Below are 27,104 nucleotides of genomic sequence, written 5' to 3'. Positions count from 1 at the left end.
TGATGAAATTATTTTAAGTCCAGTTTGTTACACTGATCTCAGAAAGTCTCAGCACTTGAAGTGCTGTGACTAGGGGTGATGATTTGGAGACCTTTTTTTTGAAAATGAAAGGTAGCCTCATGTAACCACAGAAGGAATCAAAGCATGAATATGAACCTTGAACAGGTTCAAATAAGAAGGGTTTTTACTGAACTCCGTATGTTCTTAGTGGTCTGTAGAACTAAGTCTCTTCAAACTGGCCTGGTGCAAGATCCCAGTGCTGGTCCTTCTGAAGGAGTTAACCAACACCTCTATCCTAAAGGTCCTAAAGGCACTTACCTATCCAGGCTGTAGCACTGATGGAGAGGGAGAGCTTGTATTTCTAGATAGAAAGAAGGCAGACCATGGAAAACTGACAGAAAGGGTAATGCCTGTGTGTGTTTGAGCCTTTTCCCAAGGTACTCCTTGTTTCCTACAAATGTAGGACAGGAGCTGTGTAACTCTCTGTAATGGGGAGAAATTCTCTTTGCTCAGCTTCTGTCTCCCCTTACTGTATAGGGACTTCCTGTATTCCATGTTATGTAAACTGAGTTAGGGATGAAGGGCAGCTTCCAGCAGAAATTCTTTCTTTATGCTTTGTAATATAGCCAGTGAGTCAATTGGATGGGATAATCCTGGTTATGGATTTGCAGGGCTGCATCAGAAGAATGCAGCAATATCTCTGCTTTACTTTCAGGTCATCTAAAAATATATATATATTTAGACCTTGAAAGTCAGGCCAGATCCTGCTGTAAGGTTTGCCAAGCACAGAGCTGGGGTGTGCTGGAATTACTGTCGACATACAGCAGCAGAAATGCCTGGGGCAGACTCATGGCTATGCCAGTTTGGTCTGCATGCTGGCAGGCCCTCAGGCCATTGACTGGAAGTGTAAGATTGCCTGTGACTTTCTTGGAAGTCCCTTGCCCTGTGGAAGCAGGGCAGCCATGGGGACTCTGTGGTTGTTGTGCATTTGATGAACTGGTGCACAGCAGCTCCAGCACAGCCATGACTTGGCATGATGCACACAGCTGCCTTCCAGATTTTGATGTATCCTGAAGCTAGTGGAGTGTGAAACAGAAAAATCAGCCCAAAGGATTCAAATTAAAATAAACAATAGCAAAACTTATCTTATCCTACTGCTTCCAGCAACCTGCATAGAAGCATGTACAGGAGAGGGGCTGAGATGCAGAGAAAGGAGGTGTGGAAAGAGTGGATTAAAGAGGCCCCAACTGCTATGGATGGCTCCTGGGAACCAGTCTGTGCAGTGAGATAAGGCAGAAAAGCAGAATTTAGTGTGCTTGGGGAGGGGTGGGGGAGAGAGCTGTTTCCAAGTGAGCATTCATGTAAAAATTGCTGTGTGCTTTCCTTCTGGCTTTGGCAGTGTTAAGGAAGGTGCTGCAGGCAGGAGACTGAACACAGCCCCTGCAGTTGAAGTATCAGTTATGTGAGAGAACATTGCCCCAGGGTGTTCCTCTCTCATTGTCTGAGCCCCCTCAGCCCACACTTGGCTCAACAAACACATTCTGAGTGGGAAAAACACGTTTTTGATTAACACTTGTGATGTTCAAGGCATGTAGGTCCTCCCAGAGGCATGAGAGCACATGAATATGACAATGCCTTCCAGCAACAAAAATCCAGTAAGAAAAATCCTTCTCCTGTTTTATAAGAAAGATCTGAGCCCTACAAAGTACTGGACACTGTCATCTCTGTATATGTAAATCAGTGGCCAGTAATTGTGTTCTGTCCCAGGGTGAGGAGACAAGCTGATGATAAAATGGCTAAGATGGAAACTTGAAATTCAATCTGTCCCTCTGTGGCACATCATTTACCCCAAATGTCAGTGAAACAAACCTCACCATTATGTCTGTCCACGAGGAACTGGATTTGATTTGCCAAACTCATTGTGTAGGCTTTCAAACAGCCAGGCATGCAGCTTTCTATGGAGGTGGATTCTCTTGGAGGGGGCAGTCTCCTGAAAGGTTTCTTGTCTTTTCAGCAGAGACTGGTGTGGGGTCATTGTGATTTTTGAAATGTTGTGTTTTGCAATAGATGTAGGTTTCTGATGTGGCTTTATTGAGTTTATATGTTAACTCTATAAATACACTGTATTTTTCTTATTTTGAATGAAGTGAGAGCACAGTGTGGGAAGAAGATACAGGAGAACTCCAGAAGATGGCATATCCTGGTCATTGGTAAAAGAGGTGCAGGAACCACAGCAAAGGTGATTCTTGTGGTGAGAATCATGTCAGTTCTGGAGCAGGATGTGGTGTGAACATGTAATACAACTATTGCTACACTTATTACACTGAATTAGCCTGGCTGCTGTCCTTTCATGTTTGGAAATCTCAGTCTGCACAAAACCTTGGGCAGAACCTCTTGCTGGCCCTGTGCTGGTATCAGGTGCAATTCTGCACAAGGGAGTAGAACAACTCCAGGCAGACTGGGAGAAGGTGCCAACTCCAGAAGTTACTTTCTACTTCATTATCTACCCTCTCTGACTGCTGTTTGTAAATTATGCAGTATTATGTTACAAATGTGTCCAGCTTGTACTGGCATTTGTGTTTTGCCCTGCTTGGGCAGCACCTGGGAATTTTCTGGGCAGCCCCTGGGAACTCACCTTAAACACAGCAAACTTCCACACTTGAGAAGCTGTTTGGCCCTTTGGTTACTGACTTGGGGAACTGTACTTGGGAGGAGTGGCCAGGTGCTGGAGAGGCTGTTTGAGGGTCAGAATTATTTAACAAAACAATTGTGAGTGTTCCAAGCCAGCACAATAGTGTTAACCTCCCTCTGCACTATTGTAAATAGGAACTCAAGGTACAAGGCAGTGGGAAGCCTTCTCTTTATTTTTTTTTTGTTTCTCCTAACATGTATATTATGGTGACACTCATGAACTATTGCCTGTCTTTATTTTTCACAATTGTTTTCTTGAATAATGAATCATTGTGCACAATAATATTGCCAGTATACTGGAAAATGGTGTACTTACAATAGATCTTTATTTCTATATGTATCCATTGTGTGGCCAGTACCAATTGCATCCTAAGAATTTACATTATGCCTAGTGCTTATGGAATTGCTCTTGTTCACTGTGGGTCAGTGCTAGGCATACTTGTGCTGTGGGGATTGGCTGGTAAATAATGGACATCCTCTGGCTTAAAGTTATCTAAAAGTGCTAACCTTAATGGAAAAAACCATGGCTTAACTAGGAACAAGATTTAGATTATGATTGAGTCTCTATGACTGGTGTCCAAGTTGATGTGAAGCAGTATGAAAGGAATATGAAAGCTTAGGGCAGAGGAAAACAGAATAGCAGCTTGATGGATGTTTTTGTTCATAATGCACCTGTTTTTAATGCTTGCTATTCCTCTTGGCCTGTCTGGCTTTTTTTTAGTTGAGAAGTGCTTTGGCTCAGGCAAGAGAAGAGCTCACAGAGGCACCAAGTTAGCAGGAAACTCTGAGTCTGCAATGCAGCCCTCTTGGCAACCTGCTGGGTGGCAGAGGCAAGAACAAACTTGGCCTTGTTCTTGTCCCACACCTGAATTGTGGAATTGCTTACAAATGTACTTGCATGTTGCTTGAAGGATCAGACCAGGAAGGTGCTCCAAGGGCAGTTCTGCAAATTTCTTCCTTGTATAGAGCTTCATGATGTCTACTGTGAAGGAGCACTAGGAGTCAGTGACCAGAAAGTACAAAGCTCCTGCTGTTTGAGGTGTTTGTTTTAGGAGTCAATATGATTAATATGAATATTTTCAGTGTGTGGTTAAAGTGCCCCATAGGTGTCAGCCTGTGTGTTAAGGATTCATTTTGATGTGCTGAAGTAAGCACATGTTTGAAAATACAGGTGCTGTGAGATGAAATGCTGTTCAGAGAAATGTGTCAGCTGTCCACAGAATGCAGCTTATGTGAAAATGTCACTGTTGCTGATGGGCACAGTGATCAGAAGAATGATGTGTCAAAGGTACCAATACCCCAGGATTGGCTTGGGATTCTTGTGAAGCCCTGTGCCATCATGAGCTGAGGAGGAACCCTTGATCTGGGTGTGTGAGAATGATGAATGATCAATTGTAAGCCTTGACAGATGAAAATGGTTTGAAGCTTAGGCAGGAGCAGGTCTGAACTGTGTTAACCAGACAGTAAAATCCATAGGGACAGAACTGGATTTCTTGTGGTATATTGGCATACTGCTTTGTGCAGTGCATTTCTGATTGAATTGCTGTCCCCAGGCACCATCAGAACACAGGAAGTTACAAATACTCAAATTAAAATACAAACAGCCCTATGAAATTATGGAGGCTGTGTGAATTTTAATTTTCTGAAACTAATATAATCCAAACTGGGGATTAATCACATCCCTTAATACCCTGTTTTTCTATAGATGCTTAATAAGAAATCAAATAGAAATTAAATGATCAGATGCTGGTGTTCCCTTCTGTTCTTTGCAACTACTTTTATGTCTTCATAAACTGCTGTTTTGGCTCTTCAATTGAGGCTTTACCTTCTCTAGTGCATTCTGATTCAAAAATCTCAAAGGTCTGGCAAACAATTGACTGCAGCTATGCTGTTGGTTTGTCTAGACTAGGCCTAGATTTGTATTTCAGAGCCCTCTACAAACAGCTTTCTGAGCTTCTCTGGAGACAGGGAAAGCAAAGTCTGAGTTCATGTGGAACGAGAGATGGTGCCTGGGACTCTGTTCTAGTTCGTTCTGCTGCAGCTTCAGTGAAGACAATAATCATGCATGAAAAAGTTTGACTCAAAATCCTTTCAAAAATACAGATTACCAGTGGATGGAGAAGGTGCAAAACTTGAATTTGCTGGAAGGAGGGAATAAATGATGCTCATATTTGCAGTGGAAGAGAATCTATGGAGAAGCACTTGCAGCCTGAGCTGATGTGTGGGGATGCCATTCTTGCTGTTCCCTGTTAGGAAGTTGTGGTTATCACTTCTGATATCATGGCTACAGGGTCAAAAAGAGATTTGCAAACACCAGATTGCTGGAATGAAACAGCACTGTAAATGTTACAGGAATCTCTAAGCCTTAGAGCACAAACCTAAAGCAGTGAGCTGACACTTCTGGCAGAGCACGAAGGGACAGACTGGCTCAGGCAATCACTTCTCTTGTACTTATCAGGATTTGAGAACATTTATTCCAGCAAAGCTGGTGGAGCAGGCACAACATGCCCCTAACAGTCACTGAGATGCTCAAAGAATTGCTTGTCCTCCAGTGTCTCATTTCACAGGAAAACAACAGATCCAAGTGTTTGACCAAAGGAGTAAAGAAGTATTCTTTGGTCTGAGCAGACTCTGTGTGTGTAGACACAAATGTGCCCCTACTGCAGCAAACTAACTCATCTAAATATCTTTTAATGGACAGTCACATTTTCTTCATTGTAGCACAGTGAATAAACACAAGCAACATGTCTGAAAGTCTCAGTGTGTGCCTCTTCAGGTAATCCCAAGCTTTCCATATGGGTATGTGTCCTACTTTTTTTGATTGCATCTCTCTTTGCTTCCCTTTCCATACAATATATGTTGATTTATACAAGCAGTTTGTCAATTTCCTTTGTTTTATGAATAGTTTGGGCAAAGTGTATTTGGTTGATGCTATTTTTAACTTCTAATCCTTTGTATTGTGCAAGTCATTAAATGAATTCTGAAACTTGTTTATAGAGCAGAGGTGGTTTTTTTTTGGTCACTAATAGCCACTATTAACCTTTCTGTTCTCTAGGATTCTAAGTTTCCTAATGCATGAAGGCTTTTCGTAGATAGTGTCTGGCTTTAGTTAAAAGCCTCAAACAAACAAACAAGAAAACAATTAAGGAAAGCCCAATTCCCAGTGCTCTGATTATAAATGGATTGTTGCATGACATCAAGATTGCTTTAATGTGTTTTCAAGGTGTTTGGATTTTATTTTGGTGTTGCTCTATAGTAGCTACTTTCCCTTCAATATTTTTTTACTGCATTAAGAATGCAGCTTTCAGCCCAAATCTGCACTCTCATGCAGCTCTGCATATGAAAATAGTAATGAGACTGGAGGGGATGCTGTGATTGTGCTTGCCCTGAGGTGGCTAGTCAAGAACATGTGTAAGCACTTCAGAACTGAGCAATGCAAAATACAACAATAAATGCCTTTTCAGGTCATTTCCCTGCCTGAACTCTTCCAGCCTGAGACCTGTTAAGATTTGCATCCTTGGTTCTTTGTGTTGCCTTGGTCTAGAAGAGGAGATCTGTCTCTGGCCAAGAATTTACCTAGCTCAGTATTCTCTTTGCCTGTTGTTAATAAAAAAGACTGTGAAATAAATAGAAATAAGTCTTCCAATAAGTGATGATTTGGGAAATGTAATTATCTGAGCCTAGTTTTCCAACCTTGATAAAATGCTTGGAATTGCATTGCTAGAACTGATACCTCAATATCTTGATTCAGAATTTTGAGTCAATAGCTAAGAAAGCTACAAGCAAATTAAGTATTTATATTCCCTGCATACAGCTCTGTCTGTTTTAGCTGCTACTTTGTGTATTTTCTAGATGAAACCTAGCCTGGAGGAGTGGCACAGTGTTGTATTCCTGCTTTAAAGCACAGGAAACCAAATGTTGTCGTGCACTTCTGTGTGTTACAAACAAAGAAACAGAAGAAGGATTTCCCAATTCTTAAGATAAAGAGTGAAAGTGGAAAACAAGGGGGTTGGTGCCCTCAACCTGAGTAACATAATTCAGGCAGTCACGTATAGTGATGTATGTAATGAGGCTCTGCTGTCATCCTACAGGCTGCCTTGTCTCAGTGCTCAAAGCCTTTACAACATTTTAAATCTGAAGACTTATTCCATCTTTTTCCTCCCTCTGCCATATATGTCCCCTGCTGGAAGTGAATAAGCCATTTTAACCCCTCTGCTCTTGCCTGCCTGGGTCACCTGGCAGTGTTGTGGTTTTTACCTGGTGTGTTGTATTCCTGATTCCAGCTTGGTGTCATCACTTTGGGCTGCCCTTTTGGAGCAATAACTGTGTTTGTAGCTCTCCCTTCAGGCTCTGAGGTGAGCTCAGCCTGTACTGGGCATGTTGTCTGTGCCACAGGTGCTCTGTGGTTGTATTTATTTGCAGCAGCAGTTTGTGCACCCTGCAAGAGGGCAGGCAGGGCTCTCCCCTCCTCCTGCTCCTCAGCACTCAGCCAGCTCCCCACGGAATTTGCTAATCCCTACTTTTTGCTTTCTATCATTTGAAAGGCTTAGCTGGAGCTGGAGGAGGAAGGGGTTTTTCCAGCAGACTGTAGAGAGACATTAAATGAAGAATAGGAAATAACATGGATAGTGTGGGATGATACTGCTCCAATTGTAGGTTTTTTGTAATAAAGCTTTTTGGCTGTGACTCCTAATAGGAGTCAAGTGTAGAGAAAATTTGAAAGTTGAACTGCATGTACCTCCCAATAGTTTGTGGGTAGGAACATTCATTTTCTGATATTAGGGGTCAGGTTTGCATGTATTTTCACTCAGAACTAGAGCAGCACTAAAGATTGTTGGTTTAGGTGACAAAATCTTCCATATTGATTTGTTGTCTTGTCCTCTAGAGGACTCGGGGGTTTTTCCTTGGAATAGCCTGGGAGCTACTTGAGTTAACAAATAAATTGGATCTTTTAAAAATAATGCTGGAACCCAGTGTCATAGGCTTTCTATCTCTCTTTGTCTTGAGATTTTTTTTTCTTAGTAGCTGTGATAAGGACAGCAGAGAAATTGGGATTTTAACCAAAGCAGAAAGTTGCAGGAACACATGGTGCAGCATGAATAGGATCTTGCTTCCTATTGATTTCATGCTTATAAATGCAAGTGGTCCTTTTTCTACAGTAAAGCAAGATTTGATACTGCAGGTTGGAAACCAATAACTAGAGGACTGTCTTGGTGTGCTGGAAAGGGAATCTGTAGTAATATGATTCCTTTTTCTCAGGTATAAGTTCAAAATAATTTAGTGGCACTCAAATGGATTTGTTATGCTAACAACTGATACAAGGATAGGATTTTTCCACATATTGACCACAGACATCTATAGGAATGGAGCTGAGACAGCAGAAAACTGTTAGAATGATGCAGTGTCTCAGAGATTCCAGGGTTAATCCCACTGGAATGGAAAAACTAGAGCTGTGTTATTTGAAAATAAAATGAAAGGCAATCCCCAGTTAACTCTTTATACTTCTGGAAAGTCTAAAATAATGAGAATGAGTTTCAGTCTAATTTTAATTGAAGTTCCATTACTCCTGACTTAGTAATTAACAGGTGATATTTTTATTTGAGGTGTTAGAGGATATACAGTGCCTTCTTACACTCATTGCATTTGAATATTACCAAGTTATTCTGACATTCCCACAGATGGGCAATTACTTTTACAGCTGAGAAAATGGAAATACAGAGAAGCAGAATAACTTGCATAGGGTTACACAGGACATGATTGGCCAGACCAGGAGCTGAGACAGGGCTGCTCAAGGCCTTGTCTGAAACAAACTCACCTCTCATCTTCATGGACTTTGTCAGTCTTAAGTTCATGCAGGAGTAAGAGGAATACCTCAAAGTGGAGAGCCCTGCATTTCTCATTCAGCAGAGTCAGTAGTTACTCCTGAATCAGCAAAATTATTCCTTACCACAATTCTGAAGGGAAGGAGGATTGTCTGCCAGAACCCTGCCAGTGTAGGCAGGGCTTCTTTTAACAGAGAATTTTATGTTCATGCTGCAGGAAACATATTTTGAAGTGATGCTTCCCTCAGTAGGCGAGGAAGCAATTGATTATATTTTCAGAACTGCTCAGTGACTCTTGAAGAGCCTCATGAACAGCCAAGTAGTAGAAAACCACAAACTAGCAAGGTCATCAGCAGATACAGTGAGCACGCCTAGCTTTGGATTGGAGAAAAAGGAAAAGCAAAGGAGAACTGGTGGGCTCTGGCTGCTAAGTCAGCATTTGGAGAGTATTAGTACAAGGCTGCTTTCCCTTGAAATACTTGGAAATACACAAAAATTCAGGATTCGTTAAAGTACAGAGAGAAACTGCTACTTTTGCCTTGGCAATAGTGATCTCTTAATAGCTATATCCAGGAGGGACCCTGTGTGGAGACAAGCCTTTGGCTGCTGGTTATGTTCTCAGTTGTATCACGTGGTGTTTGCACACTGGGACAGTGTGGTGTCTTCTCAAGCCTCAAGTGCAGGGTGTGAGTGAATTTGTGTAATTGTTTTTGCCAAAAGGAGGCATGCTAGTTCTTTGGCTCCGTGTCAGCTTCTCTTTTCTTTCTGAAAGATGAAAGTGTATTTTTTTCCAAAGTACAGACAGCTGTATTAAATGGGCTTGTTAGCTAACTTGGAACTTCAGCTGGAGGAGCTGTACTGCCACAGACACGATTAGAGGGACTGTGCTGTGAGTATAAACTACTTCAGAACAAGCTCTTGCCCTTCTCAAGGAGAGGCACTTTGTTTTAGTCACTTAAACTTCTTTGTACTCATAGCTGGGGCTCCACCTTAGAGTCCATGTATACTTTTAGAAGCAGAAAAGCTGTAAAAAGGGAAGGAAACAATCACACACTCATCCAAAACTTCCTGTTTCATTGCAGGGACTTTCTGCCACGTGGATCTGGCATCGTAACCAGGCGCCCACTGGTCCTTCAGCTGGTCAATGCCAGCACAGGTATGTGAGCTCCCTTCCCTGTGTGTCCAGTTGGATTGCTGTCCTAGTCAGGAAGGTCTTATTTGATCATTGGAGAAAATAAATAAGGATTTTCCTAAGGAAAAATGACCTGCAGCCTTTTTGTCTGTTTAACGCCTAATGCATTAAGTGTTGAGAAGCAAAATGCTTCTTAATGTTTTTTTTTTGTTTTATTTTATTATTCAAGGCTTCATGCACGCACATCATAATTTTCCTTTGCCTATGCAGCTGTGCCTCTCATGAGTAAGACCTAAAAGCCAGAGGACCCTGCTGAAAATGAAGTGAATTATGGGGGTGAAGATGTTGGGCTCAATTGAATTATCTCAGGTTTTGACCACATCAATGTGACTGCAGTAACTACTGTTCCAACCTGCAAACTCTGTTGGGAAAGGCCCTTGCCAGACTTCAACCCTTTAATTGTGTTTTGTTGTGTGATTCTTTCATCACACTTCTGAGTGTTTCTCTGATTTTGGTGACTATTTCTGACTCTGCTTCTGTTTACATAGAATATGGCGAGTTCCTACACTGCAAAGGAAAGAAATTCACCGATTTTGAGGAGGTCCGTTTGGAGATTGAGGCCGAAACAGATCGTGTTACTGGCTCCAACAAGGGGATTTCCCCTGTGCCCATCAATCTCCGAGTCTACTCTCCCCATGGTGAGTCCTAGTGCAGAGGGACCAGCTCTTGTAGAAGGCTCTGCACCCCATTGTGAATTGAAAACAAAGTACTGTCATTCCTTCCTGTTCAGTGTAGCATGTGTTGAAGGACTTTGAGGGCACAATTTTCCTATCAGTGTGAAAACACCAGATTTAAAGGGGAGGGTGATGAGATCATTGACAATCACTGTAGAAACAACCTGCAACTGGTTCTTACTGACAAGAAGGAAATGGAAAGCTTTGTGTGCTTTTGTGTGCACATCTCTTATCCCTTATTGGAGTCACTTTAACTACAGGTGGTACTTAAGACCAGCACATTGCTACATTAACCATCTCTTGTGCTAAATTCTGTGTCTAGTCCTGAACCTGACCTTGGTGGATCTGCCAGGGATGACAAAAGTCCCTGTAGGGGATCAGCCCCCTGACATCGAGTTCCAGATCCGAGACATGCTCATGCAGTTTGTCACCAAAGAGAACTGCCTCATCCTAGCAGTATCCCCAGCCAACTCTGATCTGGCCAATTCTGATGCCCTGAAGATTGCAAAGGAGGTGGATCCTCAAGGTAAATGTCTCCTGATTTATCCTGGCATTACTAGACAGTGGCCTGATCTTCATTTGGTTGTGATTAGCCCAGTAGCTGTGGCTCATGTCTGTTGTCTTGGGATGTATTTTCACCAACATTTTCTGAGAGGTATTAGTGAGTGTTAACAATTGCTGTAGTAGAAATTTTGTTACTCCCCTTTTCTTCATTTGTCTAAGCTCCATTTATAAAGAGTTGAAGGATTTTCTTTCTTTTAATCATTTGCATTTGGCCTAGAAAGAGCTAGGAAAATATACACTAAAATCCTTTTCTGCTGTGGCTTAGCTTGTGCAGTCAGCAAGATACAACTGAAAACTGATCTTGATTTTTGTCTGTTTTGCTCTTGTGGCCTCTTGTGCAGGAGCCCTTGAGTAGCTGAGTTGGGCAATCTGTAAGCTCTGTGAACAGACAAAATAATACATGAGTCATTTGATCCAAGTGTGTTTGTGATTTTTTCCATAGGCCAACGCACCATTGGGGTCATCACCAAGCTGGATCTTATGGATGAAGGAACTGATGCACGAGATGTGTTAGAAAACAAATTGCTTCCCCTCCGTCGGGGTAGGTTTCCTCGTGCTTTGCCCATGATCTCTTTCCTCTGTTTTCCCTCTGTGAGGTGTCCTGGCCTCATCCTCTTCCTTCCTTCCCTTCTTATAACATTTCTTACAACTCGTGGTTAAACCATCTCTGTTCCAACCTAGAAGTGAGAAAAGTTGGGGAACAGGGCTCAGTCATGCTGTTAACAGGAACTTTTAAGGATTTATACCTTGATATGTTGTCCTAGCAGAAACACACTTATGCTCTTATTTTTACTTTTTCTTTCCTCTTTTCATTAAGGCAAACTGTGAAAGATGTCTAAAACACTCCCCTTGCTGCCTAGTGTAGAGATTAAATAATTCTGAGCTGTGATATTTGCTGTGGCCACGGCAAAAGTACCTGTGCTAAGGACTCATAAAAGGAGAGTCTGAAATAAATGAGACTGGAGTGTTCTTTGTGTTAGGGGAACAATAACAAATAAACTAATTCCCTGTTCCATACTCATTTTTGTCCTGCATACCAAAATATCAGAACCTGGGCCATTCAAGGAAAGTCTAATTTTAAACTCTTCCAGTTGCCCCTAATAATGTATTACCTCTAGAATCCCCCTTTTGTAATGCTGCTGATTGAGTAACTTCCTTCTCAAATCTGAGTTTTATTTACATCCTTGCAGCCATCTGATCTCTTACCCCACTCTCACAGGTTACATTGGTGTGGTCAACAGAAGTCAGAAGGACATAGATGGCAAGAAGGACATTCAGGCAGCTCTGGCTGCAGAGAGGAAGTTTTTTCTCTCCCACCCAGCCTACAGACACATGGCTGATCGCATGGGAACCCCCTTCCTGCAGAAAGTTCTGAACCAGGTACTGTCCACAGTCAGGAACTGCTGCCCATGGTGTCGCTGGCTCTGAAACACTGAGGCCAGTAATGGAGCTTGCACCCCAAAGGCAGAGCACTGATTTATCCTTTCAGTAGCTGGTTTGTGGTATAATACACTATCAAAATGCAAGGTCTTTCTGGCTAAGATAAAAGATATCTTCTAAATTCTAGTGATCACTGTACCTAGCAGTATTTATGTGTTACTGGTAGTTATTTCCCATCTATTGAGGCTATCTATCTTTCATACAGCAGCAATTTACTGTTGCTTCCTTCTCTGCTCCCTTGAAATACTCTCTGAAGTGAAGAGAGTCTCTTTCCTATTTCTCCTTATTCAAATATTCATCTTCAAACTGGAGTTTCCCACAAAGCTGTGCGTTGTGGAAACCTCTTATTAGAGCCTCATGAATGGTTTTGGCTCCTTCCACCTTGCCTTTTCACCCATTTTTTTTTTAAAAAAAGCTGTACCACCACATTGGGTGTCAATGGTGTGCTAATCTGAAGGCAGAGTAGCTTCTACCCTCATGTAAAAAGCAAATGCTAATACTTTAATGTGAAGTTTATTCTTGGGTTTGGTTTGTGTGGATGGGAGTTTTGCACCATACTAGAAGGTAAACTGAAGGTCAAGAGTAGAGGGGGCAATAGGCAGGAGCTGGGGAGGGGGAATACCTTCAGCTCATAACTGGCATTTGTCCTGGGATAGACATTTTGTTAGGACCACACAGAAGAATTGAACACAGAGAGGAACTTCCATCTTTTTTGTAGTGTGGAGGCAGCAAACTCTTCCTAGTAACTACCTAGAGATTTATTGTCATCTTAAACCTTCTTCTTGTGCAGCAACTGACCAACCACATCCGTGACACGCTGCCAGGGCTGCGGAACAAGCTCCAGAGCCAGCTGCTGTCCATTGAGAAGGAGGTGGAGGAGTACAAGAACTTTCGTCCCGATGACCCTGCGCGCAAGACCAAAGCTCTGCTTCAGTGAGTGGCCTCAGTGTCCCTCCCTGGAAAGGCCTGCTCAGCAATGAGTTCTGCTTCATGCTCTTGGTTTTCTTTCAGGATGGTCCAGCAGTTTGCTGTGGACTTTGAGAAACGCATTGAAGGCTCTGGAGACCAAATTGACACCTATGAGCTGTCGGGAGGAGCTCGGATCAACCGCATCTTCCACGAGCGTTTCCCCTTTGAGCTGGTGAAGGTACTGCTTCCCCTTGCTGCTGACATACACTTTTTGTTTCCTGTTGTGTGTTACTGCTTCTGTCTGTCTCCTTACTCCTCTTGCTATCTTTCATCAACAGACTTTCTCTTCAGCTACTTTGTTTCATGGTTTTCCCCTTTATCAACTTTTTTCACTTGTGTGTCTCCTTTATTGGGATCTTCCCATAGTGCTGACTTTCCCTCTGTCCCTGTTTTTGTGACAGAACTTAACTTCCTCTGAGCTAAATGATAGTGTTTTTTGGACTTGATTCCTAGATGCTAAATTGAGTGTGAAAAATCACTTTAACAGAACCCATGGTAAATCAATGACTGAATGGCCTCACAGATATGTCAAATCTACTATGACTGAATTTCATGTGAAAGGAATTATGCTGAAACTCATAGTTCTTGATCCTGAGCATCAGACTAGATCTAAAGTTGGACTCATAGATACCTAAGAAGCAGGAAAAAGAATTGTAGGTATACTTGGAGTTACTTCTGTCTGGCCCCTATCAATGGCCTAGAGGTGGGAATGATACAGAAACTGTACTCACCACTTAACAGTGGAAGAGGATTCTTATGGACAGACAGTTTTCTTGGATGGTGAATTACACTAACCTGATCAGGAGGGGTACTGAAAATCTTTTTATAATGTCAATTGGAACAAACTTAAGAGCCAGATCTTTCTGCTTCAACATTTTTTTGCACTGGCTTTCTTTTTTTCACATTTGAATAAGATGAGGCCTTTCTCCTGGAATAAATAGCCTTCCTTGTGTTAGATTTACAATTCACACAAAATGTTTTATACATTTGTGGTCTTCACTGAAAAAGCTGCTGCCAAGATCTCATGCTAAATGTTGTGATGCAAACCAGTTTTCTTTAGAAAGCCATCTAACTCTTCAGTCCCAGTGCTTTACCTCAAAGAACCTCCTTAAGAGCAGCTGAGGCATCTGTAAATGGAGGCCCTTAGCTGTTTGTGTGTGTCCAGGGTGTCCTGCTTTGGCCACAGCAGTTTTGTGGCTGGACTCTGTGTCCAACACTTGGGCTAAATCTGGTGTGTCACGTGGCAGTGCTGGCATGGGACCTCTTCTCTTCAAAGTCTGCTGCTGTGTAAATTAGTTTCAGAAAATTTCTGATGGAATTGTGTCCTGGTGCAGATGGAGTTTGATGAGAAGGAGCTGCGGCGGGAGATCAGCTACGCCATCAAGAACATCCACGGTATCAGGCACGTATCACACACAGGCAGAGCTCTGGCTGAAAAGCCTTGTAAATACTTCTAGACCTTCCAAATGGAGTTGAAGACTTCAGAGGTACGGTAGGTCAGCCAAAGGGAGGGATAAGCTCTGGCTTGAATCTGGGAATAGGGACAATCATTCAAGAGTTTGCTTTCTTTTCCCATGTGGGAGTCACAGAAGCCTACAAGGTAAAAGCCTGGGTGTCTTCACATCTTCTCCATCCTTTTTGGGCCTTTACATAGGAAAGTGTAGGAAGAGGGATGCAACCCCATACTAGTCCTTTGTTTAGTTAAAACTAAAACATTGATTTTCACACTAACCAGCATTTAGTTGTTCAAACAAGTGTTGGTGCACAGCCCCTCCTCCCCCAGAGATTTGAGGGAACACTGCTGTGCCCATCACCAGGGTCCAACTGGCCCCACACAGTTAGCAAATAGATCTGTATTCCCTTCAGTGTGAAGGTGAGTTGTCAGAAAATTCAGCCCTGAGGCCCTGAATTGTGCTGCTCTTGGGAAGGTACCTGTTGGAGCACACAGGGATGTGAACAAACACTGACCTAGATTTATTTTCATTCCTTTCTCTTGGTCAGCTACCAGCTGAACTTGATAAAGGGTATCAGATGTCAGTGTCCTAGCCTTTAGGAAAATCTTCCAGGGAAGGTCTCATCTCCTCCACAGCTCTGAGGTCAAATACACTGTGGAGGGGTCAACCCCTGCCACCCTTAGGCTGAGGTGAAATGGTGACCTGGCTATTGCTGTCCAGCTAAGATCGATTTTGCTCTCAGCACCTCCTTCCTTGCAAGTGCCAAGCATCCCTCATTTGTAATGAACTTCAGTCAGGGCTTTTCCAGGGGATGTGACCCTTCCCAGCCCACATGTCCCGGGTTTTGGTGATGGTGGTGCCTGCTCCAAGATGTGTGTGTAACTCTGTGACATTCTCCTTGCCCCTTCTCCCCTTCCTGCCTTGTCTTGTCCCCACCCTGGGTGTTTAGAACCGGTCTCTTCACACCTGACATGGCCTTTGAGACCATTGTGAAAAAGCAGGTGAAGAAGATTAAAGAACCTTGCCTGAAATGCGTGGACATGGTCATTTCGGAGTTAATCAATACTGTTAGACAGTGCACCAAGAAGGTAACAGAGGCAGCATGGAGTTGGCACTTCCACCTGCTCGCTGGCTGCGGCGCAGCATCGTGACCTGGGCAGGGACTTGCCTGCAGCCACACTTGGTGTTTTCACCACCTCCTCAGCATGACTAGACCTGAGCAGAGCCAGCCAGCCTGGAGCGATCCAGCCAACAAGCCAAACAGAAAGGAAGCCCTGTGGAATGTGTTTTATGGCCCTGCTGCCTGAATCTTTTAGAGCTGAGGCATTCTGGAGATGTCCTGGCCACCCCTTTGTCTGTAGCATGATTCCTGGTTCCTTTGAAAACCAAGGGTATTTCTCTATGGCTACATTTTTCTTGAAATTTAATATGTAGGTTTATTTTCCAAGCCAGAGACTGGGATTTAAATTTTGTGCCCTCTGTTCTTGTAGAAGTGAGAGGATTAATCCCAGAGTTGCCCTTGGGGGATGTATGGGGCTGAAATTTAGAGCTACAGCACTTACAGTTGTGGGTTGTATCTCAAGGAAACGTTCCTGTGGTGTTTGGCTTGGTTTCTGGCTGGTTTGGTCCATATCCTGATCTGGAATAGCAGCACATGGCTGAGAAGAAGCAAGTTAGAAAAGTTCATCAGCCTCTGGGCTCCATCTGTGCTCTCTCTCAAGAGAGAGGACATCAGGCTTTGTCCTTTGGGATCCATACTGGTATTTTCGGGGTCAAGGGTGGGAGCCTTGATTCTGCCCTTTGGATGTGGCAGCTTTTGTTTTTGAGTTTGGGGTTGAAAAGGGAGCAAGATAAGATGACTTGTGCCATTCTTCTCAGCCATGACTTGCTGCTTCAGGCAGGGCTGGGTGCTGGTGGAAAGGCACCTCAGTTAGGACTAGGTGGGCACTGGAGACTGGAATCGCCACTGGCTTTTCAGGTGCAGGTAAATGGGCACTGCAGGAGGTTTCCACAGAGTCTGACCCCCCTCTCAGCAAGGGTGGGGACAGGTGCCCAAGTGGTGACACTTGCCATCCTTGCACAAGTGCCTGGTCCTTAGGGCCAAGAGCCTCTGCAGAAGGGCTCAGGCGTGCAGACACGTGCTTTGCCCCCCAGGACAGACTGGGAGAGCAAAGTGGATGCAGTGAGAGGTTGCTCAGGTTTCTAGAGTGCTGGAGGAGCTTCCTTTTTCTGTCCTGCTGTCCTCTCTTGGGGTGTGTGACTGTGGGAAGCACCCAGAAAATTGCCATTAGAGCCTGTTGACAGGTAAGCACAGGCCCTCGGGCTGCCAAGTATCCAGAGTCACCTGCTAACTGGATCAGAAGGGCCCTCCTTTTTCATGCCCTCTGAAGCTTCTTTTGATTTGTTCTCCATCCATCAGTTGCTATTCAAAACTGCCCATTGATTCTTTCTCATTGCATCCTTTTTTTCTTCACTTCCAATTTCTTATTTCATTGTTTCTTTTTCATTCCTCTTTTTACTGATGATTTTAGAATAAATCCTCTGTTTTGAAGGCAGCAGTTCCTCAAGTGATCAGGTGGTGGGTACAACAGGGTGGGAAATATGGGAGGAGAAGAGACCAGATGGATGGAGGGGAAATATCACAGATTCAGGAATAAAGGATTCCATTTCAGCTTGGATTCTACTGCTAAGGTGTTCATGGTTGACTTCAGTTCTGGTTGCTCTGTGTGTGCTTTAGTAGCCATGGTTACAGTTTTGTTTATGAAGAAACAAAATATTGTCATTCAGGTGATACTCAGGTATTGCAAGGGACTAACTAAAAGAAAAAAATCAGACTTCCCCTGAAGTGTGGTGAGGTAAACAGCATAACTTGAGCTTAGCTGGCAACTGGATTAGTAGGAAACCTCTGCTGGGTCAGAGGATGTGAACTGAACTCTGGAAATGCTTTGCTCAAAAGAGGCATTGGTGGCACCTGTAGAAAGACCCTTAGGTGAATCCAAATCCTCTAACTTATTCCAGCTCTTTGCTGCTTAAAAGGCAGAGTGGTTGTACATCCCCTAATATGTGTTGAAGAGTGGTTTAATTCTGGTGTTGCTTGGGGACTTGCAGGTGTTATCCACAGAGATGTGAAAGATGAGGTGAACTAGTAAATTCCTGATTTACATGAAGGGGTGGTTATTTATAGCCCTCCCAGGATTTGTTGGTAGCTGCAGGCACCCCAGGTGTGGTTATAAACTGCAGCTTTAGAAAAGCAATATCCCATTCCCATGCCAAGGGGATGTTATTCCCTGAAAGCACTGGCAAAGTAATGGCCCATGGTAAGACAAGTAACTCAGGCTGTGTAACAAAGAGCAGCCAGTAGAAGCTCTGAAGTATTAAAAGAAACACTGAAAAACTTTTTTGGTGCAGTAGTCTTGAATTGGATTGATCTTGGCTATATTTTAGTAACTTTAGTTTCTGAGAACTTTCTGTTCTTTTTGAGTAGAGCCATTGAGAACACAGACCACAAAATATCAGTGGAAATTGATAGTTCCTTAGAAATCACAGCAGGCCTATGGTGGGTCTGATGCTGCAGGTATAATGGATGCTTTGTATAGCTGTGGATGTCCTGTAGCACTTTTGCATTTTCCTGTATACTGGGTGCATCTGTTCTTACTGAGGAAGCTGATGTTGCAGGGAAGGTAGGTGAGATGAAATAATGTTCTGTAAGTGGAGTGGTTTGCTCAAATCCCTGAAACTGAGAGACATCAGCTCAGTTTTGCCAAAACAAGGTGCAAGTGACAGACCTCTGAGGTCTTAGCCTGGCTCCTGTTCAGGCTTCCTGCAGCTGGAATAAGGAAAACTTGGAAGGGGAGATAACTATGGTGGGAAGGAAAGGGAAATGAGATAAAGAGAAATGATAAATGGTGAACCTCTAGGAAAAGGGACAGTGGCTCACTGACAAGAAGTTGTGTCTTGAAATCCAAAGAAGCTTTCCTTCAGGAGGTGATCACTTGATCCCTGGGGGCTCCATCCATTCATCTTGCTCCTGACAGCTCACCATTTCACTGGCCCAGCTGCTCCTACCTCATTCCCCCTTGGACACTTCCATTTGCCTGTAGACTCTCCTGATACTTGGCAGTGCACAGGCCCCATAGCAATGCTCACCTGGTTCAGTAAACTAATGGAATGAACCAAAATCTCACTTCTCATTTTGCCTTGTGTTTTCTCTCTTCTCCCTCTTCCTTCCTTCTTTCTTCCTCCTTCCTGCTCTTTCTCTGCTTTGCTTTCTTCTTCCTCGTTGCTTCCTCCCACCCTTCCCCTGCCATGCAGAACGGGTCTCTTCACGCCTGACCTCGCTTTTGAAGCCATAGTGAAAAAGCAGGTGCAGAAGTTGAAGGAGCCAAGTCTGAAGTGTGTGGATATGGTAGTGAGTGAGCTCACATCCACCATCAGAAAGTGTAGCGAAAAGGTAAAGAAACAAAAAATCGAAGAAAGGTCAATGCCCATCCCCTTCCCACACACTTCCATGCTGTTTCTCCACACACACACACACACCAGGAACTCCAGCAAATCTAGAGAGAGAAAATTGATATAACAATGCATCTAGAGGAGAGCAGCAGCCTGCAGGTACAGGAGCAGTTTAAAGGCAGGCCAAGGGGAGTGGGTGACAACTCTTTAGCTGAGCAGTGAGCTGGGACCCAGTGGGTTATTCTGACATAATCTTTTCCTCTGTTTGGCTCAGTGTGGATCAAACCCTTTGCAAGACCAATTTGCTGTACCATTACCTGCAAATTTGGAACTTCTTAGTTGTTATTTTTAGGACCTCCTTAAATCCAGGTACCCTAGAAAAAGATAAAAAGGTAGAAAAAGACCTCCCACCCTCACAGCATGAGTGCTCTGCAATGCATATTGAACCATGGCATCTACAGAACAGCAGCTGATTAAAAGTTTGAGGTGCAAGATGTTCTGCAAGAGACATTCAGACTTCTGAGACGAGCTTTTCCAGGCATTACACCCTCTGCATCATTCTCCTGCTGATTTCTCACTCCATGGACTATGCTCAGGGCGAAGTAGTGTGATGCTTTTCCTTGCTTGCTGTGAACCACAGGAGGTGGAGCCTGAGGGCAGCAGCAGGTGGAGAGTGACAGGGAAGGTGTTAAATCCTTCTTGGAGGCTGGGGCAGGAGTGGCCGTGGTTCCCGGGCTGGTTCCTTCCAGGAGAGGGCACCACATGCCTCCTTTAAAAAAAAGGCAGATGTGGCAATTGGTATTTAATTTACCAGCGAGGGGCCAGAAACATCTGGCACAACAGAAGTGTGTTCTGGAAACTGAGTTGGAAAGGAATGTTCCATGGGCTATTTTAGGATGTGGAAATTATGGTTTCCTTCTTCCAGGGTTACAGCCAGGCTCACCAGCATTTTGGTGAGCCCTAAATTGGGAAGAAGGGGAAGATAAGAATTTATGTGAGTTCAGAGTAAGGCAAAAGATGAGTTAATAAGGTCTGGCCCACTTAGAAATGCAGAGCTCATTTCCACCTCTGTAAGAACTCATCTTTGACATGCCTCAAGCTCTGCCCAGTCTATTTCTTGAGGAGTCCTGCTGTTGCCATATTGTGGGGTCTGATCTGAGGCAGAGCAACTCCTTCTCAGCCTATTTCTAATGTGGATTTTTATTTTGATGGGTGTGATTGCTTTCACTGTGTTCTGTATCCAGCTGGTGATGTCTGCTCTGGGTGGGGAGAGAGAAAGATGATGATAAAAACCCTAGGGGTGTTGATTCTAGTTTCTCTGTTGGACCATGTCATTGGAGTGGCTGCATACCCACTTGCTCTGTGGATTTTTAATCCATGATGCGATGGATGACCCTGTGAGGATATTCCAAGGTGCTGCAACCTGGGTGATCCTGTAAGGAAGGTGATAGTGACACTGTAGGAGACTAATGATGTGGTTAAAGCCAGAGAGGCCAGGGAGGCAGATGTTAGATGTAAAATAACTGCCTCAGTGAAAACACATAGCAGTAGTACTGGAAGAAAAAAAGGAAGACTTTAGGAATGTTTTAAGTCAAATGTCTGCATGTAGTGAGAAGGTTAATCTTGCCTGTACCTCCCTCTGAAAGAGTAGAAAGAAAGAAAAGGCCACTTAAGGATTACAGCTGGACTGAGATGGGTTCTGATGCCATAAGGTAGTAACAGCACAGGGACATTAGTTAATTTGCAATATTTATTTTGCATGTTATAGCTCTAACTGCTTGACATGGACAAGAGCATGTGCTATTAGGGGAAGCATCTGGAAAAGGCTACTTTAGGACTGATGCTAATTGTAAGGTAATACCCAGCCTGCCATGTGGACTGATGCTGCATCTAAAAAGATGACAAAAACCTTTAAATTCACCAGAAGTCCTGCAAGGCTTCTGGAAAGAAAGGCTGCTTGGGCTAACACCTCTTGAATTAGCTTAACAGTCCTGTAGCCTTGGTTTGTTGCTGTCCTGAACTGTTGTGTGTTATTGTTTATGTTCTCTCACAATTATTTCATTTCACCTCAGATGGTGAAGAAATCATTGTATGTACAATTGACAAAGCTGTATAGATTGAATATTTTGAGACTATCAAAGAACACAGAAGGTGACAAACCCATCTGTGTTCACAGTACAGTTTTCCTGTATGAAAAGTTGACTATTAGAGAAAGCTGAGGGCTGAAGAAGACAGCTATTAACAGCTGTCCTGTCACTGGCTTGATTCTGAGCTTCTTCCTGTTGGAGGGTAGCTCCAAAAGCAGCAGAAAGCTGGTATAAGCATGCTCCCTTACATTTAGGAAGATAATGTTCTAGCTAGTGTTTTTCCAAAAGCAGGAACCTTCTGTGCCAGACTGCACTGCAGTGTCTCACAAGTGCAGGAAAGTCTTGCAAGTCAGCAGCCCTTCAGCTGAAGGTTGATCTCTGGTGTGCTGGCAAGGACTCGTAGAATCTGCAAAGAGGGGAACTAAGGAGCATTGGGACAAATTGGTTTTCAAAGAGGGCTGTAAGCTTGTATTTTGATTAAACAGGAAAATGATGCTAAAGCAGGATGGAAACCCCACTGAGCTGGGACACGATCCCAGGCTGACAGAATTTACCCCTCGAAGGGTCGCCTGCTCTCCTGTCTTTCAGAGTCATGGCATTTCTGGGTGCTGTTTGTCCTGCTGGTGATAACTCCTTGCCCCTCTACACCCTGTTGCATGTTCCTTGGTGGTGTGACATCCTGTGGCTTGTTTATCCTTTTTCCTTGCCCACCCTTGCTGCTCCTGTGCATGCTTGGGGTCAGAAGCTCCTGCATGGGGACCAATGCTGCCAATTTATTTTTGCACATGGATGTTGCTGGATGAGCTGGGTTCTGAATAAACCACTACTTGTTTTGCACTTTGTGTGCATTTGAACTGGTTGGGACTGGGATGGTGGGGGGAGGTTTCATGTGGTTTTTGTTTGACTGTGTTTGTTTGTTGATTTTATTTTTTTTAAATTTGAAGCAAAGAAGCTGAGACTTGCTTGAAGGTTTTCCAACTTCCTGTTTTTTCTGTTTGACATAACTTGCCCATCTATCCTTTGCCAACCCCCCAAAGGAAACAGGAAGCTTTCCCTGTCTGTCTCTGAAGCAACCAGCTGCCTGAACCAAAAGATCATGGAGAACACCCAGTTTTTGCTTTTAAGATGAAGTGGTACTGGGGAACACAAATTCCACATTTTTCCTGCCTCTGTGGCCTTCAAAAACAAACTACACATTTAAAAATAGTGTCAGATCTAGTCCAAATTCCAGTTCTAAGCTATTGCAACTTGTTTGACTGCAAGGGAGCTCAAAGAGTTTGAAACTATTTGTTGGCAGATGTTAGGAATATTGGTGGTGGTTAGTGTGGGATCTGGCTTCCAGAAGTGATGCTACACATTTTGAGACTTCTTTGTAGCATGCTATAATTATGTATACAAAAAAAAAAAGGGTAAACCAGTTTAAGAAGAAGCTTTCATAAACTGGAGGACCAAAACAAATGCAGTACATGTCTTGGGCAAATGAAATACTGTTTGACATCATAGTCAAATTAGAGATAATATTTAAAAAAAACAGGGAAAATAGTTTCACAGGGGATAGGTGAAGTAGGGAAGAAAGGGCTGAATTCTGGATCTGGAAGTTTAATTTCATTTGGCTGTACTGGGCTTGACCTGAGATGCAACAGTTGTTGCTGTAGGAATCACTAGAGGTTTATGACTCTAGGCAAGAAGGCAGGAGCTGTGTGAAACCCAGAGGGCTTTAAAGGTGCTGATTCTAGAAGTGAAACTCAGGTATTATCTCTGTAGATAATCTTCCCTTGAATCACAGCTACCAGAGTCCTCCTGCTTCTCAGTGTGGGCAGGAAAGGATTCACTCCTCAGTAATGTGGCAAAAAATGTGCTGTAGATGCAATGTGAGCACAGATCTCAGTTATGTAATCCTGCCCCAGCACAGGTAGAAGCAGCTGGATGCCCAGAGCTCGGTGTTTCTTGGAGACCTGAAGCCTTGAGCTGCTCAGATCCTGTATCTCTGCTTGCAGATGTGGGAGAGAGACAGATGCTTTTGCTTAGTCCCTCAGCAAACAGGGACTGAAATCCACTTCACTTCCTAGAGGGCTTAACAGGTTGTAAGAACAGGCCATTCACCTGCTTAGCTGCTACAGTGAGATGCTGAACATCTAGAGAAACAACTCATTTAAATGGGAAAAACCCACCAGCAAGAAGCAGTGCACTTATATCTGGGATTTGCCAAAAGCCTCATGACAGGAAGAATGGGGTGAGTTTGGAGCAGGTCTCTGGTGAGACAGAAAGGTTGCTGCAACACTGAAAAGGGCTTTTCTCTAAAGCCCAGAGCAAGCAGAAATTAACTTTGTCTGCAACAGACCTCCAGGAACTTGGAAAAATCTGTCTGCAAGTCCAGCTTTCTAGAACTTCCCTTGAGAATTTCTGGTAGCAAGGTGTATGTGTGCATGTGTACATGTGGGGGGCTGCAGCCCCCTTTTTACCTCCCTTTCCCATGTGCACGTGTTTCCTCTCTCCTGCAGCTCAGCCAGTACCCTCACCTGCGGGAGGAGATGGAGAGGATTGTCACCACCCACATCAGGGAGAGAGAGGGCAGGACCAAGGACCAGGTGGGGATCAGGAGTGTGCTTCAGGGGGGAAACTGGCTGGGGGACACCTTTTGATGATATCGAAGTTGGGCCTGAGCCAAGGGGTGTGTGGCTGCAGAGGGGATTGGATGAACAATGTGCAGGGCTCTGCGTTAGCAGTGTCAGTCACTCACCTCCTGTCTGTGCCTCTCTTTGGCAGGTCATGCTTCTAATAGACATTGAGCTGGCTTACATGAACACAAACCACGAGGATTTCATTGGCTTTGCCAAGTAAGCACCCACCTCCTCTTCCCTCCTCTTCTCCATGAGTGTTTCCTGTGGCTCTGTCCTGTAGCTGCTCCAGTAAAGGGGGTGCAGAGGCCCTGGTGCAGATGCTGTTGTCCCAAGAATAGTGCAGCAGCTCTCAGTATTGCTTGTCTTTTCAGTGGCTCTGGACTGCAAGGCTGGGGTGAGAATAGAGATGCCTGGAAGGGGATGTTACAGTATTAGATTTGTGTCAGAACAAAAAAACCCAGCAGCTATGGAGGGTTAGTGACCCAAATGAGGTTCATGTGGGAGTGAGAAGATGAGTAGTCCAGGCTGAGAGAGCAGATGGCAAAAGTTTGGGCTATTAAGGCTTTGAAGCCAGTGCTGGGGGGCCCCAACTCACTGTAGCAGCTATCCAGAGGGAGGGGAATTCAGGTGATCAAGAAGAGCCTTAGAAGTTTTGCCTGTCTCTGCTGTTGTTTTCAGTGCTCAGCAGAGGAGCAGCCAGATGAGCAAGAAGAAGGCAGCTGGTAACCAGGTAGGCCAAGTTCCATCTCCTTCACTGCTGCAAGGAGGACGTGTTTGCTACCTGGGAGCTACCAGGTGGACAAGTGCTGGGCTGGATGCAGCACTGCTCCAAGTTGTTTTGTTGTGTTGCCTTTTTTTGTTTGTTTTTAACACATCAAGCTGTTTATAACTGGAGGATAGTGGTTTAGGGTACCTGCAGTCAGGAAGAACTGAACATCTGGCAGCAATGGAGGACAATGACAGCTTGATAATCAAGATCTGGTCTTGCTTTTCTGTTAGAAATCCCTATTAATTAAGGTTCTGTAAATTCCTGTTTGTTCAGCCCCTTCACTAACTGTGCCAACTCTCCTGCCAAGGTGAGAGGTACAGAACACCAGGTCTGAACTATTACAGAATTGTCCTTTCTAGTTGTCTTTCCCATGAGTGGTATCTACTTTCTGAAAAGAGATTTCAAGAGAGTTCATGGGCTCTTTTTCTGAAAAACTTCACTGGAAGTGTATAAATCTCTGTTCAGGGGGATAGAGGGTGATGACAGCCCTGGTTGCAGTGGGTATGTATCAGAACACACCATGGGAGAAGACAGCAGTGGAGGGGAGGACTTCCCTTAATCCTCCAGGAGCTGTAAGGAGTGTACACAGAATTAAAAAGAGAATAATGACACTTTGTCCCAGATTTGCTGGGAACGTGGCAAGGCTATCTTGGCTAGAAGATCCTGGAAACAAAGCCTTACAAGCAGCTTCATAGAGAATGGAAGCAAATGCTTTTGCTTAGTCTTTTAAAAAGGCATTCACTCCTGACATCCATCTTCATAACAGAATATTGGCCACCTCTCCCTGGACATGACATTGCAGAGTGTTTCAGATTGTTGGCAGGCAGGTGTCCTTAGCAGGTTGGGCTGGCCAGCCAGCCATTTTGGAGCAGCTGTAGGGAATCCCATCCTCTGCAGTCCCTTCCAGTAGAGCTGAGGGTAGAAGAGTGCAAAGGGCAGACTCTGGATCTACCTCTAAAATGCTTTTGCTTTCCCATTAGCAGATTTATTTTGGGATGGGGGTTGCTTGTGTTAACACCTGGGGTAAAAGATTTGGTACCAGCCTCCAATCTATTTTATTTTATTTTTGAGCCTCTCTTCTCCTGCTCCAGCTTTCCTGGTAATAATCTCTCCTCTCTTTGCTCCTCTCCTGCTCTCTGCTCTGCTGCTGTTGCTATGGTTCCCCTTTGCAGGATGAGATCCTGGTGAGTAGAAGGCCACTCAGCAGGGTGTGCTAATGAACATTAATGTTGCATCTGGGAAGGCAAAACCAGGGCATAAACACATTATTTTCTCTGCTGCTGAATGGGGAGAGGAGGGCAGCTGGCATTAGACACAGATGTAGCAGAAACGAGGTGGAAAGGTAGTATGGTGAGGAGGAATTCAGAGCTGCGGGTACATCTTTTGAGTGGGTGGAGATAAAAAGCAGCAATCCAAGGATGTGCAGTTCTGTTCCACTGCCCCCTCCTGTCCACACGGAGAGTAGGACTAGCTCGAGCTTAGAAGGCAGGAGCTGAGCACCCGAGGCTCCTGCATTTGCCTGTACAATGTAAATTGCCAGTTAAATGATCCTGTACCTCCAGGGCAGGTAACCAGGTAGGCCACCTGGGTAGGTTGCTCACACAATGCAACCAGCAGAGACACAGTGCAGTCTCATGGTTTTTCCATGCCAGGAAGTTTTCAGCAAGCATATTCATACAGCACAGTACAAATAAAGCATGCAGATGTTTCTGGGTGTGAATAGTGCAGTAACAGTAAAAGCTAAGGTCTTAAAGCTGATGCATGCCTGCATTTGATTATGGCACGTGTGGCTTTCTGAACTAGCATTTGGTGAATAGGAGTCCCCTAGAGAGTAATGCCTGGCTTCTTTACAGACTAAACTTCTAGGAACTTGTCTTGCCCAAGATTAATATGACTGCCCAAATACCTGGGTATGCTCAAGTCCAGGGTACTAATTCCAGATGCACCATTTTGTTCTGTTATCCTTAGTGACTTCTTTCACTAAACTAAATTCTTTCTGGGGTGCTTGGTTGTGTCCTGAGCTAGTTCCCCCTACCCTGAGTTGAGTGAAGCACTCCACACTTGCAGAAAGGTGTGCTGGTGTCCTGGTTTCCTCTAGGTGTGGCCTTTTCTGGGTGTTTTGCTGTGATTTGGTGCTTGTAGGTTGTGCCAGTGTCCAAGGCACTCCTGATGTAGTTCTTTCTGTATCTCTTTCCTCTTGGCAGAGGGTATAATGCACAGCACTGCCAGGTTCCTTCCTGCCTCCTTTTTATGCTATTCCTGGCCCTTTTGGGGCAATGACCTCCACTGCCAGTTAATGGAGGGCTCTTCTGGCAGCAGCAGAGAGCACCATGTTCCTTGTCTTTCCATTCTGCTCTGCATGCAGGGATACC

The 27,104-nt window shown here is 44.1% G+C and overlaps 1 protein-coding gene across 15 annotated transcripts in view; it reads left to right on the top strand.

Moving 5' to 3' along the window:
* DNM1 (dynamin 1) overlaps nt 1-27,104 on the top strand; it is a 64,925-nt gene that overhangs the window by 13,802 nt on the left and 24,019 nt on the right. For 10 of the 15 annotated variants that reach the window (XR_009115441.1, XR_009115443.1, XR_009115442.1 and 7 more), the window contains exons 2-14: nt 9,596-9,669; nt 10,194-10,343; nt 10,702-10,905; nt 11,386-11,484; nt 12,163-12,323; nt 13,174-13,316; nt 13,395-13,530; nt 14,687-14,754; nt 19,118-19,256; nt 23,844-23,930; nt 24,109-24,179; nt 24,642-24,693; nt 25,905-25,916. Coding sequence is in view for 11 of the 15 variants with exons in the window: in XM_058038323.1 (XP_057894306.1) it covers nt 9,596-9,669; nt 10,194-10,343; nt 10,702-10,905; nt 11,386-11,484; nt 12,163-12,323; nt 13,174-13,316; nt 13,395-13,530; nt 14,687-14,754; nt 19,118-19,256; nt 23,844-23,930; nt 24,109-24,179; nt 24,642-24,693; nt 25,905-25,916 (1,396 nt within the window). In the remaining 4 variants the exon portion in view is untranslated. Of the gene's footprint in view, nt 1-9,595; nt 9,670-10,193; nt 10,344-10,701; nt 10,906-11,385; nt 11,485-12,162; nt 12,324-13,173; nt 13,317-13,394; nt 13,531-14,686; nt 14,755-15,755; nt 15,895-19,117; nt 19,257-23,843; nt 23,931-24,108; nt 24,180-24,641; nt 24,694-25,904; nt 25,917-27,104 lie in introns of all 15 variants that reach the window. The other 5 variants (XM_058038324.1, XM_058038322.1, XM_058038328.1 and 2 more) reach the window with 3 other exon arrangements.

This window comes from Melospiza georgiana, chromosome 20, assembly GCF_028018845.1.
Source record: "Melospiza georgiana isolate bMelGeo1 chromosome 20, bMelGeo1.pri, whole genome shotgun sequence".
In the NCBI taxonomy this organism is placed as follows: domain Eukaryota; kingdom Metazoa; phylum Chordata; class Aves; order Passeriformes; family Passerellidae; genus Melospiza; species Melospiza georgiana.
The sequence above is the reverse complement of the archived record's forward strand: the minus strand, read 5'-3'. Positions and strand labels throughout refer to the sequence as shown.